Source organism: Bubalus bubalis, chromosome 6 (assembly GCF_019923935.1).
Source record: "Bubalus bubalis isolate 160015118507 breed Murrah chromosome 6, NDDB_SH_1, whole genome shotgun sequence".
Taxonomy (NCBI): domain Eukaryota; kingdom Metazoa; phylum Chordata; class Mammalia; order Artiodactyla; family Bovidae; genus Bubalus; species Bubalus bubalis.
In genome coordinates, this window is record NC_059162.1 from 86,080,937 (window position 1) to 86,096,898 (window position 15,962).

Genomic DNA, 15,962 nt, shown 5'->3' on the forward strand with positions numbered 1-15,962 from the left:
ATGTCTTAAAGATCAAGTAAAACTAGTGAGTGATAAAGAACTCTCCAAGCAGAGCATATACCAAGACATAGAGGAGTTGAATAACATGAGCCATGGGGAAGCTGTGAGTAGGGCAATCCAGCCGTAGTGACAAGTTCACATGCCAGACTGGAAGGGATAGACCACAAAGGGAATGATGTGCCCAGAAAACTATCTGAACTATGCCCCCAGGGCTATGAGGAATCAGTGAAGGATGTTGGCTAGAAATTAACACACTCCTTTTCACACAGTAGAACATCACTCTTGTTGCCATGAGAAAAAAATGGGTTGTTATGTGAAAAGAAAGCTAGGTGAGAAGATTGGTTAGTCATCAATGCCTGGACCAACATTTATTCCTTTGGCAAACATAGGCTGCATATGCTCCATATGTGAGGTTGTATGCTAAGGAAAAGTTAATTCTGATTTAAGAGTCTGCAAATCTTTCAGATACTGGGTATAAAGAATATGACAAAATGGACTAGTCAAGGGTGGAAAAACATTAAAGACCATAGGAAGAAAGGGTCAACTTACCAGTTTTCCAGTAACGCTCTGACCACCTTCATTCAGCCAGAACCCAGGGACCATGGCTGAGAAATAAGGGCCCCAGACACCTGGTACAAATATTGGGTTTTTGCTGATCTGGAAAGAAAGGGGAAAAGTATGTGAAAATATTGACCCTCAAGGCTAGAAGCAGTCTTATCTTCCTCCCATGTGAGGTCCCTCTGACCATGGAATTCAGCTTCTTGCTAAATATCTTTGATGGTGGAGAAGTCACTCCTGCCAAAGGATGGGCCTGGCTTCTTCTTTAAAAACCTTTCTGATAAACTCATCCAGGTGTCAAGGTAGCAAAAGAGATCATTTTGGAAAGAAACTGACCTGGCTGTCAAAACAGTCCTTGGCTGGCTCCCTCTCTGTAGTGAACTGACTGCAGTCATGGTCCCCATTTCCTAGCCCTCTCTGCATCCACCTGCTCTGCAATGTGACTTCGCAGCCCCTGTCATTGAGAGGTGGGGTCCCCATCCCTTGTGTCTGGATCAACTTTGTCACTCGGTCTGGCCAGTGACATTATGTACCAGTTTTCAGGCCAAAACCTCAAGAACTGTGTGCTCCTGTTCTTCCTCCTCTCCCTCTGCCATGAGTACATGCCCCAGTGAGCCTTCTGGACAGATATGCAGAAAGCTGAGTCAGTCCAGTTGTCACACGTGATGATTCAGATACATGAGACAGCCAAAATCGGATCAGCAAATCCTTTTAGTCAACCAGCAGCTGGCAAGCCTGGATCACCAGAACCACTCAGCCAACTGATAAGACTTGTGAACAAAAGTACACGTCCTGTTGTGTGTCGTGAGGATCTTATGTTTGTTTCCCACCTAACATATTTAAGGCAAGAGATAACTGATACCTCCCCTTACTTCTACAAACATTTATTAGACACCTAATAGCACACTATCTCTCTTGACTGGGGACACGGAGATGAATGAGAAAGAGCTCTAGTCTGCAAGAAACTCCTCATTTAGGGGGAGCTAGATAAGTAAACAGTCAAATAGAAAAGAGTGTGGTCCATGGGATGGTAAAGACAAAGCATAGAATGCTGTGGAGGGCCCATTGGGTAAGGAGTGAAGTGGTCCAGACTGTGTCTCTTAGAGAATGGGACATACACTTAGACTAGGAAGATTTAGCAAGATGAAACAGAACAGGCATTCCAGGTCAAGGGGATAGCTTGAACAAAGCCATGTAGGTGAGACAGATGCTCTTGGTATTCAAGATATGGCAATGTCTTTTTGTAGCAGACCATGGAAGTCCATTAGGTGTTATGAAAGTACATCAAGGGATGAGACAGGACAGGCAGGGATGGACCACATGATTACTGATCTGGAAAGGCATGAGCTTCTCATCCACCCAGTGGGGGTGAATGCTGAAGTGATATTATGATTGTGGGAGGGTGTATGAGAAGGTAAGGATGAAAAGGGGGTTAGGTACATTGGGCTAGTCCTGAGTGTCCTGAAGCTGGGCAGAGAATGTATGCATTCATTTATTCTACAAATATTTATTCAGCTCGTACTATGCCAGGCCCTAGGGATACAGAGTGAACTGAATATAATTTCTGCCCTCATGGAGTTTACAGTACAGAACTTCAGCAAATGGATAAACCTTCTAACTATTCTGGTTCTCTTTTCATTAAATGAGTGAAATCAGTCAAATCAGTAGGAGTTCCAATCCCCAGAAAGGAAGAGGGTGAGGGAAGGCAGGAGACTATACAATATTATCAACTTTAAATTTTGTCAAATAAAGATAGTTTATAAAAAGGGTAAATTTAACACCTAACGTAATCTCAGGGGTAAAGAGCTTTTCTGGGTTTTCTTCCCTGCAAGGAAAGACCATTTTATATTCACTCATTTCTTGACGGGTTCAGCAGATGTTTCCTGAGTTCCTGTTGTGATCCAGGCACTGAAAGTAAACATACAGAAAAGAGTGCAGTCTTCACCTTCATGGAACTGCTCTCTTAAGAGAAAAGTAAACTAGGGGGGCTCATGATTCAGGTTTGGCCAGGATTCTCTCAGTTTTAGCACTAAAATCCCTATGTCCTAGAAAACTCTCAGTACTAGGCAAAAGGGACAGCTGGTCACCCTAAGATGGGTATCACACAAATGTATAAACACAAACTGTGATAAGTGAATGAAGGAATATCAAATGGTATCATAAGGGCTCATTAAGTGAGGTACCTAATGCAACCTAGGGGTCAGACTTTTCTGAAGAAGTGATATTTGAATTAAGGTGAAAACATACACAGAAATTATTTAGGTGTGAGCATATATACATCTGTATTTTGTACATATATATATGTGTTTGTATATGTACATGATATAGAGAGTGTTCCAGACAGAAGCAGCACACGCTAAACGGTATTCATTTTTATCACGTTGTCTTTGCCAGTGAAAATTTTATCACATGCCAGCTCTAGAAACTACTGCCCTACTCTGCAATGCCTGAGCCACTGTGGGGTGAATAAGACAGCCCATGCCCATAAGCACGTGAGCCCCGGAGTCTAGATGGGTGGGTGGACACCCACCAAAGGCAAGCCATCTCTTTTCATGCCCTGCACCCCTTCTTGTCCAGAATTCTTCCAGCACCATTCGACAGATTAGTTTCAGAGAGGTGGCATGTTGTCCACAGTCACAAAAGTTGTAAATGGCTGAGGTGGGAGTAGAGCCCAAGTAGATACTAGCCTCAAACTCTAGGATATGCTTTTTAAAAACTAACAAAATTTGTATAAATCGCTTAGGAGGATTTTGCATCACTCCCGCCACACCCCCCCCAACTGTCCCTGCACCTCAAACCCCATGATTTAAAGATGTTTCTGTATCAGTTTTTGCCGAACTCCACTGGCAGACTGGACTCTGCTGCTCAGAAATGGCAGGTAAAGGCTCTGTTTGACTGTCCAGAATGCTCTGAGTTGATTCCTGCTTGTGTTCACTCATTTGGAATGGCACATGCTTCTCACTGGACATCCTGACTACAGCAAGGAAACAGATACAGAAATATGTTCCCCAGAGCACCTCCAATTACTCCCATGCTCTGGGAGAAAACAAGTAAGAGTTTGTTTAGACCGAGTGCACATTCGTGTATTTATGTGTACTTCAATCCTCTGCAGTAAACCTAAATACTTCAGAAAAATTTTTGTGAAAGCCCTTTCCATGCTGATGGCTATCTTGGCCTGAAGGCTGCTCTGGGACTCAAAGGGAAGGAGCACATTTTACTCCACTAATAACAGGTGTCCATACAGGACACTGACTTTCCAGCAATAATGTGCTATTGGCAACAGCAACCACTACAATTAATTGGGTACTTATTAAAGACCATATTCTAAGCACACTGCAGGAATTAAATCACTTGATCCCCACAATAACCCTAAGGGGAATATTCTGTCATTACTCCTACTGTTCAGATATGTAAACCGAGGCAGAGACTCTTAAACAGCATACATGCTCATGCTCAGTTGCTCAGTCATGTCCGACTCTTTGCAATCCTGTGGACTGTGGCCCACCAGGCTCCTCTGTCCATGGGATTTTTCTAGGCAAGAACACTGGAGAGGGTTGCCATTTTCTCCTTCAGAGGATCTTCCTGACCCACGGATTGAACCCACATCTCCTGTGTCTCCTGCACTGGCAGGTAGATTACCACTGAGCCACCTGGGAAGCCCATTAAATAGCATACACAAGGTACCCAAGGTTATAAAAATACAAAGCAGTCAGGCTCTACAGGTTCTGTATTTGTTCCTGTTCTGTATTTCTTCCTGATTTTAGGCTACCATTGCTTCTTTGAGTCCTTCATTTACCTTTAAAGGGCAGAAAGCAAGGGTCATTAGAGCCAAAAGAGACTCACTTAGACTGAACCAACCTCCTGGCCTTGATGACACATAGGTTAGGGAATCTTCAGGTGCAAAAGTTTTGATAAGTTTCCCCCTATAGACTTGTGAAGGGAGAGGAGAAAGAAAGGACTGAGTCAAAGGCCTGTCTTCACTCTATCATGACTACCCTGTTCTTAGCCAAGTGACCTTATGAAAGGGAATCTTTCTAAGCCTCAGTTTCCTCAGTTCCAAAATGGGAAGAATGATATAAATGTGGTAGGACTTTCATGAAAATAAAATAAGCTGTCACCTATAAACAGCTTATTATGTGTTAAATACCACGTAAACATTAGTTCTTGAAATGAGGAAGGTATGACCGGATAGTCAGGTGACTGGGATGAATGGCCATAGCCGAAAGTAACTGCTACCATTAAGTACACATCCTGGTAACTCAGTTGGTAAAGAATCTGCCTACAGTGCAGGAGACCTGGGTTTGATCTGTGGGTCAGGAAATCCCCTGGAAAAGGAAATGGCAACCCACTCCAGTATTCTTGCCTGGAAAATCCTACAGACAGAGGAGCTTTGCAGGCTATAGTCCATGGGGTCGCAAGAGTAGGACATGACTTAGCAACTAAACCACCACCACCACCATTAAGGAAGTCTCTAGATGCATTCTTGGTTTCATTTAGTCAACATTCTTAATGAAGATGACATGGGCTTCCCAGGTTGCCTAGTGGTCAAGAATTTGCCTACCAATGCAGGAGACACAGCGGGTGCTGGTTCAGTCCCTGGGTAAGGAAGATCCCGTGGAGAAGGAAATGGCAACCTGCTGCAGTATTCTTGCCTGGAGAATTCCATGGACAGAGGAGCCCAGAAGACTACAGTCCATGGAGTCACAAACAGCTGGACACGAGTTTGAGTGACTCAGCAGAGCACACAGAAGCTGATATAGAAGCAAAGTTTATCATATTTTCAGTGGTATAAACTTGGGAGGATTACTTATCATGCTGCTGCTAAGTCACTTCAGTCGTGTCCGACTCTGTGCGACCCCATAGATGGCAGCCCACCAGGCTCCCCTGTCCCTGGGATTCTCCAGGCAAGAACACTGGAGTGGGTTGCCATTTCCTTCTCCAATGCATGAAAGTGAAAAGTGAAAGTGAAGTCGCTCAGTCCTGTCCGACCCTCAGCGACCCCATGGACTGCAGCCTTCCAGGCTCCTCCATCCATGGGATTTTCCAGGCAAGAGTACTGGAGTGGGGTGCCAATGAGCCATGTCCAAATCATGATTCAAACTTACTTTAAGAACTAGAACATTAAGCAAAATACAACAAGAAAATAGTTCAGTTCAGTTCAGTCGCTCAGTCGTGTCTGACTCTTTGTGACCCCATGAATCGCAGCACGCCAGGCCTCCCTGTTCATCACCAACTCCCAGAGTTCACTCAGACTCATGTCCATCAAGTCAGTGATGCCATCCAGCCATCTCATCCTCTGTTGTCGCCTTCTCCTCCTGCCCCCAATCCCTCCCAGCATCAGAGTCTTTTCCAATGAGTCAACTCTTCGCAAGAGGTGGCCAAAGTATTGGAGTTTCAGCTTTAGCATCATTCCTTCCAAAGAACACCCAAGGCTGATCTCCTTTAGAATGGACTGGTTGGATCTCCTTGCAGTCCAAGGGACTCTCAAGAGTCTTCCCCAACACCACAGTTCAAAAGCATCAATTCTTCGGTGCTCAGCTTTCTTCACAGCCCAAATTTCACATCCATACATGAACACTGGAAAAACCATAGCCTTGACTAGATGGACCTTTGTTGGCAAAGTAATGTCTCTGCTTTTGAATATGCTATCTAGGTTGGTCATAACTTTCCTTCCAAGGAGTAAGCGTCTTTTAATTTCATTTATTAAATCATAAAGTCAAAATTTTACACTTAAAAGATACTGGTAATATTCCCTTCTGGAATATTCCTTTTAATGGGTGATGTTACATGAGCATTCAATTTAGTATGAATTGTATGGAAACCTTTGACATATTGTTTAATTATGTGTGATAGAAATAAAGTTATAAAAACCTACAATAAAACAAAATATTTGGTTGCACACTCTATGCCAGGCACTAAGATCAGCAACAAGGTTAATAAAATAATAAGGCAGAATAATAATAATAATAATAGAAGAAGAAGCACAGTGAGGAGAGAGAAGGGAGAAGAAGGAGAAGAATTAACAATAAGGCACAGCCCTTTTCCACAAGGTGCTCCTGGTCAGACTGGGTAGATAGAGGTGGAAATTAACAAATTACAACAAAACATGCCAAATGCTACAGTGAGTTGGGTGAGGAGTGTGGTAGGAGCCCAAACTGCCTGGGAGAAGAGCGAGCACTTCACAGAAGTGGCCACGTGGGAGCCAGGCCTTAAGGGATGAATAAGCGCTTCCTTTGGTGGACAGGGAGGGTATCCCAGGTAACAAGCCTCAGAGGCATGAAGCTATGCAAGCATCTCAGTTTTTACGAGGGCTTAAATTCTCCACTTTACATAAAAGTTCACAAGGTCTGAAGGATGGGTATATTTTTGCAACAACATATCCTATTGCTTGTCAAAGATCCCATTTTAAAAATCTGGTGTCGGGAAAAAAGCCTCAGTGAAACCACCCTCAAAGTCAGAAAGAAGAAATAATAATATATAAATAATAATAAGTAATAAAATAGCAATTGCTAATAGTTATTGTGGGTTTATTACATGCCAGACTCTTCGAGGCACTTTACAGACATTATCGCATTTAATACTCATGACAACCCAATGAGATAGATACTATTATTATACTTACTTCACAAATGAGGAAATCGAAGCTGAAGGAGGTCAAATAACTTGTAAATACAAAAGGAGTAATTGCAAGGTCCAGGAAGGATCTAAGCTATGATCTACCAATTTATTTTTCTCTCCAGATTATATTTTCCTTACCCATAAAATAGCCTGGACTAGAGATGTTTAATATCTCTTTTGTCTTTGAGATTCTCTGATTCCTGAAAGTTGAGTCATTCTCCCTTAGCTGGCCAATCGGAACTCTCCAGAACACTATTAATATTTCAACACAGACTCTGCTCTCACATGGCCTGGGGCTCATGGGGTCATCTGGGGTTGCTTCTTGGGGCATCTCTAAGTACCCAACTTTGCTCTAACAACTCTCTGACCTATGGCCAACATTATTGGGGGCTTCTCCAGATTGCCAACTTCATGGGTTATATTCAATGGCTATTATCTATAATATCTTACATTAGCTGGGTAAATATTCAGCAACTACTTACTGGATACACACTGACTTCAAACTACTGTTTTAAATATAAAAAGAAAGATGGGTGTTGAGACCCATGTAAATGACATAATCCCTGTTTACAATCTAGTAGGCACTGGAGAACAGGATGAGCTGGGTAGTCACTCAGGCATCAAGTGACTTCTGAATGTACATTTGCATTCAGACTTAAAATAATCCTACTAATACATGGAGTCAAACACACACAGTCCATTTTACAGGTGAAGACACAAGAATGGGGACCGTAATCGAACTACCCAGGATCACAAGGATCAGAAATGGTGGAGTTGGGATTAGAAGTCTCTCTCCATGTGCTCCTGCCTCTTTTCATGTCTGTATCCGAGCTGGCTCCAGGAGTGGATGCCACTGGCTGACTTTTCATCTAGGGCTATGCTACAGTCAGCTGAGTTTCCCTGTGGTGATAAAACCCAGGCGCCTGCTCACACCTTTCTGGGGGCAGTGACTGGGTTCAGGGCAGGGAGCTGCTCCAGCAACGTCCACTCTGCCTTCCCCCATCCCATCATCCCAAGATTGGCCTAAGCCTCTGGCAGGGGCAGGAGGCAGGCTGCAGGCGCCAGTGGTCCTGGGAGGGAACAGAAGGTTTTGTTTTGAGTGCCTCCAGCCAGGTTGGGAATGTAAGAGGGTAGCCGCAGGCATGTGTGGGACTGGGTATTTCCGTGGTGGCTCATCTCTCCCTCCAAATGGACTGTGCTATCGTCTTACTAGAAAAAACCATTTATACACATTCCAGCCAGCTCCCAGCTCACTACACAGTACAAAAAAAGAGCACAGAGAATTCTGTTTATGAATGGGGGCTCTTAGCATTCACCTCTATTTTTGCACTTCTCAGGCTGAATTGCAATAAGCCTCTCCTACAAAATGGTGAGGAACCATGTGTTATCTTAAAGGTAGTAAATAAACATGGTTTGGTAATATGAGCATAGACCTTGGAGTTAGGAAAAGTGTTAGACGCTCAGTTGCATCTCACTCTTTGTGACCCCATGGAGTGTAGCCTGCCAGGCTCCTCTGTCCACCAAATTCTCCAGGCAAGCATACTGGAGTGGGTTGTCATTTCCTACAGGAGATCTTTCTGACCCAAGGATCGAACCCAGGTCTCCTGTGTTGCTGGTAGATTCTTTACCAAAAGCTGGCTGTCAGTTATGGTTGGGTTGCATCCTAGCCGTGAACCTTTGAATCTCGTTGAGTCCCTTTCCTCAACTATAAATGGGGATAATTCCAGACCCTATCCCTCATCAGCTCCATCTCTCTGGTGGGCTCTTCTTCCTCTTTCCTCCTGGATTTGTCTCACTTACCACATCTCTCAGGGTCAGCTCACTCTCATGTAGTTATAACAATTTTTATGCTGCTGAGTTTCAGATTTTTATTCCAAATGCAGACCTCACTCCTGAGTTCCATATAGGACATTTGACCCGAATGTCTAATCAACATGTCCAATATAGATAGACCTTGTCATTCTTCCTCCCAGGGCTCCTCCTGTCTTGGGGTCCCTGTCTTACTACATGGTACCCTATTTACTTAACCAGCAGAATATCATCCTGGACTTCTCCATCTCACTCATTGCTCCATGTTAGGTCGCATGTACGGTCAACTGTATTTTCAAACAGAAACCTTTATGTTTCTCCCCACTGCCATTACATTAGTCAGCCCTTTACCTTTTCTTGCTTGGGTTCTTGCAACAGCAATTAAACTGGTTTATTTTCCTCAAATACTGTCCTCCTCCCTGCAGTCTGCAAGCCCCATCAGAGACTAACTTCCATACCTGCAGCCCAGTGGTCTTTCTAATACACAAATATAATTCTATCACTTCCTTTACTTACATCCTTTAGACATTGACCAGACATTCCCACCTCTCTGACCTGATCTACGTATGATTTGGCCAAATAGACCTTTGGTTCATGTGGTCATTTCCTCCACTCTTTGCCCTATCATTTTTATTTTTTACTGCAGTAAGCTCATCACAGCATAGAAATTCCACAAGTGAGCCATTTTCTTTCTCATCTCTGAATCTGCATCAACTCTCCTCTCTCTTTCTAAAAGGCAGCCCCAGGAATTCCCAGGTAGTCCAGTGTTTGAGACTGTGCTTCCAGTGCAGAGGGTGCTGGTTCAATCCCTGGTTGGGGACCTAATATCCCACATGCTGTGGGGCACGGCCATAAAAAAAAAAAAAAAGAAAGAAAGAAAGAAAGAAAACCTAGCTGCTTATTTGAAATACACATTAAAAAAGAAACAAAACAAACAAACCAAAAAAGGCAAGAAAAGAGGGCAGCCCCCCTCACCACCCCCTGACTAACTCTAAAATGTCCTTTTGTAAGACTCCATTCCATATTACCTTTACCTGCTCTGGGAAACCTTCTCTGAACTCCGACTTTTCTCCTAGTTCCCAGGTGGGTGTGCCTCCTTGCATCTTCCCTTAGCTCTCAGTACTTCCATGATGTAGGCAATTCTAACATTACATGTGTAAATATGTATACTGAGGTCTATAAATACAACTTATATCTACAGAGTATGCTTTGTAAATGAAATCATCACACATATGCAAGAAATGGCTAAAATTACTATTAATAGTTTTAATAAATTTACTAATAATTAATTAATATTAGTTATCTCACATGCATTAAGAACAACCATAGAATAAAACACATATCCAATCACTGTAAGTGATCTGTGGCTAATAAAGCTCAGGTCTGCCAAGTTTTCCTCTCCTCTATTTGGAGGTTTTGGAAAGGTTCAGAGTCCTCCAATAAAGTCTGCCTTTCCTAGAAACTCAATCCCTTTATTTCAGCTGGAGCAAAACAAGAACACATAAACTCCATTCACAGATATCTTCTGGGGCTTAGCAGTCTAAGGGGGCAGGCAGGGAGGGTACTGGGCAGGTGTGTCACCCAAACAAATGGTCCCCAGTCTGGGGATGGAGGGAAGCTGCTAGATATTGCCTGGAATGTCCTGAATTATTTGCAAAGGATTCTGGACCCTTTAAACCTCCTTCTTTATCATCTTGAAACCGGTATGTGATCATAACAGCAATGTCATTCATCTGTTTCTTATCCACTCACATTAAACACACCCAAAGTTGACTGCAAGAGAGACTGAATAGCCAAGAAGACTTTGGGGGTCCTTCTGAAGTTCCCCCAGCTTCCTTTCCCCTGCAGACCAGAAGCCACACTCAACCTTCTCTGTACAAATGCCTGATGCACTCCAGGGAGCTCAGACTGGCTTCAGCTTTGGAAGCTTTGACAGCTGTGTGACCCCAAAGATGTAAAATCATATCTGGCCTCTTTTTCACAGCCCAAACAGTCTGTGGTGGGTAAACCACAGTTTCTTCTGTAATGGGGGAGGGGCCACCAGGGAGTGGGGGAGGGAGCTAAAGAGGAGGAGGGGTGCTCTGTGTGCGCAGTATTTATCCATCAGACAGATTCTTAGCTCTGATGCTCTGATGTTACATAGTGAATTGGACCCTCAGAATCAGAACTGTATTTTCTATTTTTGTCACACCCCCCATGAATGAGCGAGCACAGTGCTATTAAGCGGTTCTCAAATATGGTTCAACCAATGCTCTTTTGATTTCAAATTAGCTGCTATATAAAGCAGCTCCCCCTTACAGAATTTCAGTTCAGTTCAGTCTCTCAGTTGTGTCCGACTCTTTGCGACCCCATGAACTGCAGCACACCAGGCCTCCGTGTCCATCACCAACTCCTAGAGTTCACTCAGACTCACGTCCATCGAGTCGGTGATGCCATCCAGCCATCTCATCCTCTGTCGTCCCCTTCTCCTCCTGCCCCCAATCCATCTCAGCATCAGAGTCTTTTCCAATGAGTCAACTCTTCGCATGAGGTGGCCAAAGTATAGAATTTAGGTGCCCTTTAAAAAGGTGCCCAGAACAGAGCATCAGAAATATATGATATCTCTTATATGCAGAATCTAAAAAGAAATGATATAAATGAACCTACTTACAAAATGGACAGAGACTCACAGACTTAGAGAATGAACTTATGGTTGCCAGGGGGAAGGATAGGGGGAAGGGATAATTAGGGAGTTGGGGATGGACATGAACACACTGCTATATTTAAAATGGATAACCAGTTAGGTCCTCCTGTATAGCACAAGGAACTCTGCCCAATCTTATGTGGCAGTCTGGATGGGAGGGGAGTTTGGGGGAGAATGGATACATGTATATGTATGGCTGAGTCCCTTGGCTACCCACCTGAAACTATCACAACATTGTTAATTGGCTATACTCTAGTATAAAATAAAAAGCTTAAAGGAAAAAAAAAAAGTTATAGCAAGGGGGGAAAAATGATACCAGTGAGTAGTTTCGTAACTGAGGCTGAGCAAATCAGCAGGTCCAGAGGGGGATGACACAGCCTTTTCCCTTGTGACAGACCCTTGGCACCTATGAGACAGCGCCTCCATCCGACGTGCTCTGACTCTGCCTGCTAAGTTGTGGACATTTCTCTCCCAGCCCTGCTCCTGATCTCTTTCTGCATGTCCCTTATTAAGACCGTGGTCTGGCCTCAGCTATCTCATAAATCTGACCATGGACTCTGCTTTTCTGGTTTAATATTCAATGTTCTGTCTTAACTTGCTATGTGACCTAGCCCCTTGGGGGTAGTCATCTGAAAAATGGGGTGCAGAGGACCTCTTTTTACAGATTTGTAAAGACTAAATGTGCCACAGTCTATTATAGGCATTGGTGCCGTGCCTGGTACATTCAGTGACCCAGGGAAATGAAGCCTGTATTAATATCATCACCTCCATACCGGCCAAAGTGTACTTCTTATTTATGGATTGGCATACACGTGGGTGTTTAATTTTAAAATGTACGCTCTGACATGCTCTTGAGTAGAAAGCTCAAGTAGGCTGCAGAAGCTGCACTGACTCTAGAGAGAGAACGCAAGATAAGAATCAAACTCTCCCTCGGATGAGTTCCGTTTTATTGGCAAGATCTGCCACTGGGATTAAACACAATCGAGGCTTTACCCTGGTAAAAGCATACAATATAAAAGCAAAGAGAGCCTTGGCTGATTTATAGTGGAGCCTCTTTTGATAAAAGAATTTCTGGGCATACATATTTGGAAGTGCTCCCCAGACACCCCATTCCTGCTAATCAGGGGATACTCAGGAACTTGAGCCACGTCCATGCAAGTCTAGACCTGAAGAATCCTCCTCTGCAGAATTTTCTCTCCATTTTTGGCCTCATAGAAGATAAAGCCAGAAGAGAAACTAAAAACTATCCATATTTATATGATACTTCCCTCAATGAGTAACTACAAAAGTATTATAAACAGAGAAGTTTATTCAAAACTCAGGGTGAAGGGGTTTACCCCTTACATTTTCTCTGTAACAACAGAGACTGAGAACACCAAAACATAGTGATGGCTGGATGCAAGTGAGGAGAAAGAAGATGGGGAGAAATGGTGTGAAACCCAACCTTCTCTGGCTACCAGCATGTCCAGAGCAGACAAGTGATTATGGCCCTCTGTCCTGCCATTTCTGGAGCAGGCATCCAGGGTGCTGAAGAGTCACTGCCGTCAAATGCCGTGACATGCCCTGAAACGTCTCTGTCATCTGATGGGGGCGGGGGCACTTTCACATATATTCCAAGATGCTGGGATGGCCTGTGCTGTATGTGATTCTGATGGGAAAGGGAGCTGAGCTTTAGAGATACTAACTCAAGTTCCCAGCTTCCAAAAGGCAGAATCGGGATTTAGACCCAGATGGGATGTAAGAGTCCCTAACTTTTCTGAGACATTGTTTTAGAGGAAAAAGGTTGTAAGAACACAGGAGACAGAGAGCCCTCTCTTCCATATTTGGTCTGGAGCAAGCCTGGTGCCTTCTGGACCTCGAATGGAATATGTAACTTGCAAATTCAACAGGCATGATGAGATTTTCCTATATTGGGGAGAGAAAGAGAAAAAAGAGAGAGAACCCACACATTCCAGAGTATTTTTTTCTTCCTCTCTATGCACGCATAGTTCTCAGTTGTGTTCGACTCTTTGCGAACCCAAGGACTGTAGCCTGCCAGGCTCCTCTGTCCTTGGGATTCTCAAGGCAAGAATGCTAGAGTGGGTTGCCATTTCCTCCTCCAGGGGATCTTCCCCACCCAGGGATCGAACCTGCATGTCCAGCGTTTCCTGCATTGCAAGTGGGCTCTTTACTACCGAGCCACCAGGGAAGCCTCCGATCTATACTCAATAGAAATTCTTTAAGAATATTAAGGGAGTTTCATGTTTAGATAAAAATAACTTACTTAATAAATTGCTTTCCTATTTAAATGAGATCTTATAAAAGAGAAATGGCTTGTACCACAGAGGCAAGGGGACTAAAGAAGAAAGGATGCTGGCTGCTCAGAGGGGAAGTTGATTGAGGGGGTGTGCCCTCTGCCTGCACTCTTATAGAAGACCACGCTAATATAGGCGATATGTAAACACTGCAGAACAATCAGAAACAAATGAAAGGAGGGCTGCAGAGTAACAAAGTTCAGCTGTGGGCAATGGCCGGGAGGCAGCTTTTGTTATGCACAGATTATCTGCATGTGAGGCAGGCCTGATTTCAACTAGGCTATAGGCTAGTTAGTGTATGAGAATGGATCAGGGCCCATCTGGATTTCCTTAGGAAAAAAGCATGGGGGAGTGGGTAGAAAAAGAGAAAAAAGCAGGTATCTGCAAAATATAAAATAAATGACCTGATGTAGGTCAGGGTTACAGTTCTGGAAGAGTGGTTTAAATAAAGTTTCTGTGTTATAGATCAGTCATGTATTTAGCCTGTGCTAAGTCGTGTCTGACTCTTTGTGACACCATGGACTGTATTCTGCCAGGCTCCTCTGTCCATGGAATTTTCCAAGCAAAGAATATTGGCTGCTGCTGCTGCTGCTGCTGTTGCTAAGTCGCTTCAGTCGTGCCTGACTCTGTGGAGTGGGTTGCTATTTCCTTCTTCAGCGGATCTTCCTTACCCAGGGATAGAACCTGTGTCTCCTGGATTGGCAGGTGGAATCTTTACCACTGAGCTACCTGGAAAGCATTATTTAGCTCACAATGTAACAAATGACAATTACTGGGTTGGCCAAGAAGTTTGTTCTGGTTTTTCCATTAAATCTTATGGAAAAATGAAATTATTGGCCAACTCAATACAATGGTTTATATGTTTATATATTTAAAGGCACTGCAAATAAACACAGGGGAAAAGGGAAGGGAAGACAGCTAACATTTGCCAAACAGTTACTATGTCTGATGGTTTTTACATATTTATCGATTTTCTTCAATTTACAGAGGGCCTCCCTGGTGTCTCAGACAGTAAAAGCATCTGCCTACAATGCGGGAGACCAGGGTTTGATCCCTGGGTAGGTAAGGTCCCCTGGAGAAGGAAATGGCAATCCACTCCAGTACTCTTGCCTGGAAAAGCCCACGGATGGAGGAACCTGGTAGGTTACAGTCCATGGGGTTGCAAAGACTACGACATGACTGAGCGACTTCACTTTGATTTACAGATGAAGAAACCATAGCTCACAAAATTCAAAGCCCTGTTCATGGCCACACAGGTACCAAGGGACAGAAAGGGGATTGGTCTGGGTCTGTCTGACTCCAAAAGCCATGCTCTTCCTATTATAGCTAGCTGCTTCTTGGCTCTCTGGGAATCAGAAAAGTCAAATGGATGTAAGAGGGTCAGTGGAAGCAGCCCTTCCCATTCTGGGTGTGAGCCTGGGCTGTGGGTTTACAGAGAGGGGCCCTTGGTCCTTGCAAGGATAAGGGCACCGCCTAAGGGTTCCCTTAATGAGAAAACCAAGCCTGGGTTCTGGAGCTCAGTGTGCTTCCCTAGGGTCCTGCTTCCCTCTCTCCACTCATCATGCAGCAATCAGAGATAAGATTAAATGAAACTGGCCACCAGGGCCAGCCTGGCTTCCAGGATGTGTGAATTCCGCCAGAACGCTCTGTCTGTTGATACCCTCTGTGTGTGGTGTGGGCTTATTCGCCATTGGCCTAGCAATCTGAGAATCTGGCTCTCACCTGAGGGACAGATGTCAGGGTAAGGAGTCAGAGCTATTTTTCCACTTCACTGGCAGGCTGTCGGAGGGTGGTGACTGAGCACACAGCCATGGTGGAAAGAGACACTCCTCGACCCTCCACGCTGGCCTCTGGGGGATACAGAGAGGGGAGCGCTGGTTAATGGGGTCTGGGGCTGGTGAGACTCCTTCCTCAAGGCCAAATAGTGCCATAAAGAAGAGGATTTCAGTTGAGCCAGATAGGGAGTTAAAACTTGTGCGGTGAGTTATTAAAGTGAAAAG

The 15,962-nt window shown here is 44.1% G+C and overlaps 1 protein-coding gene across 17 annotated transcripts in view; it reads right to left on the reverse strand.

The window, feature by feature from the left end:
- FGGY (FGGY carbohydrate kinase domain containing) overlaps nucleotides 1–15,962 on the reverse strand; it is a 508,405-nt gene that overhangs the window by 160,042 nt on the left and 332,401 nt on the right. For 15 of the 17 annotated variants that reach the window (XM_044944924.2, XM_044944922.2, XM_044944923.2 and 12 more), the window contains one exon: nucleotides 550–657. In XM_044944924.2, the coding sequence (XP_044800859.1) occupies nucleotides 550–657 (108 nt within the window). The other 2 variants (XM_006048284.4, XM_044944930.2) reach the window with 2 other exon arrangements.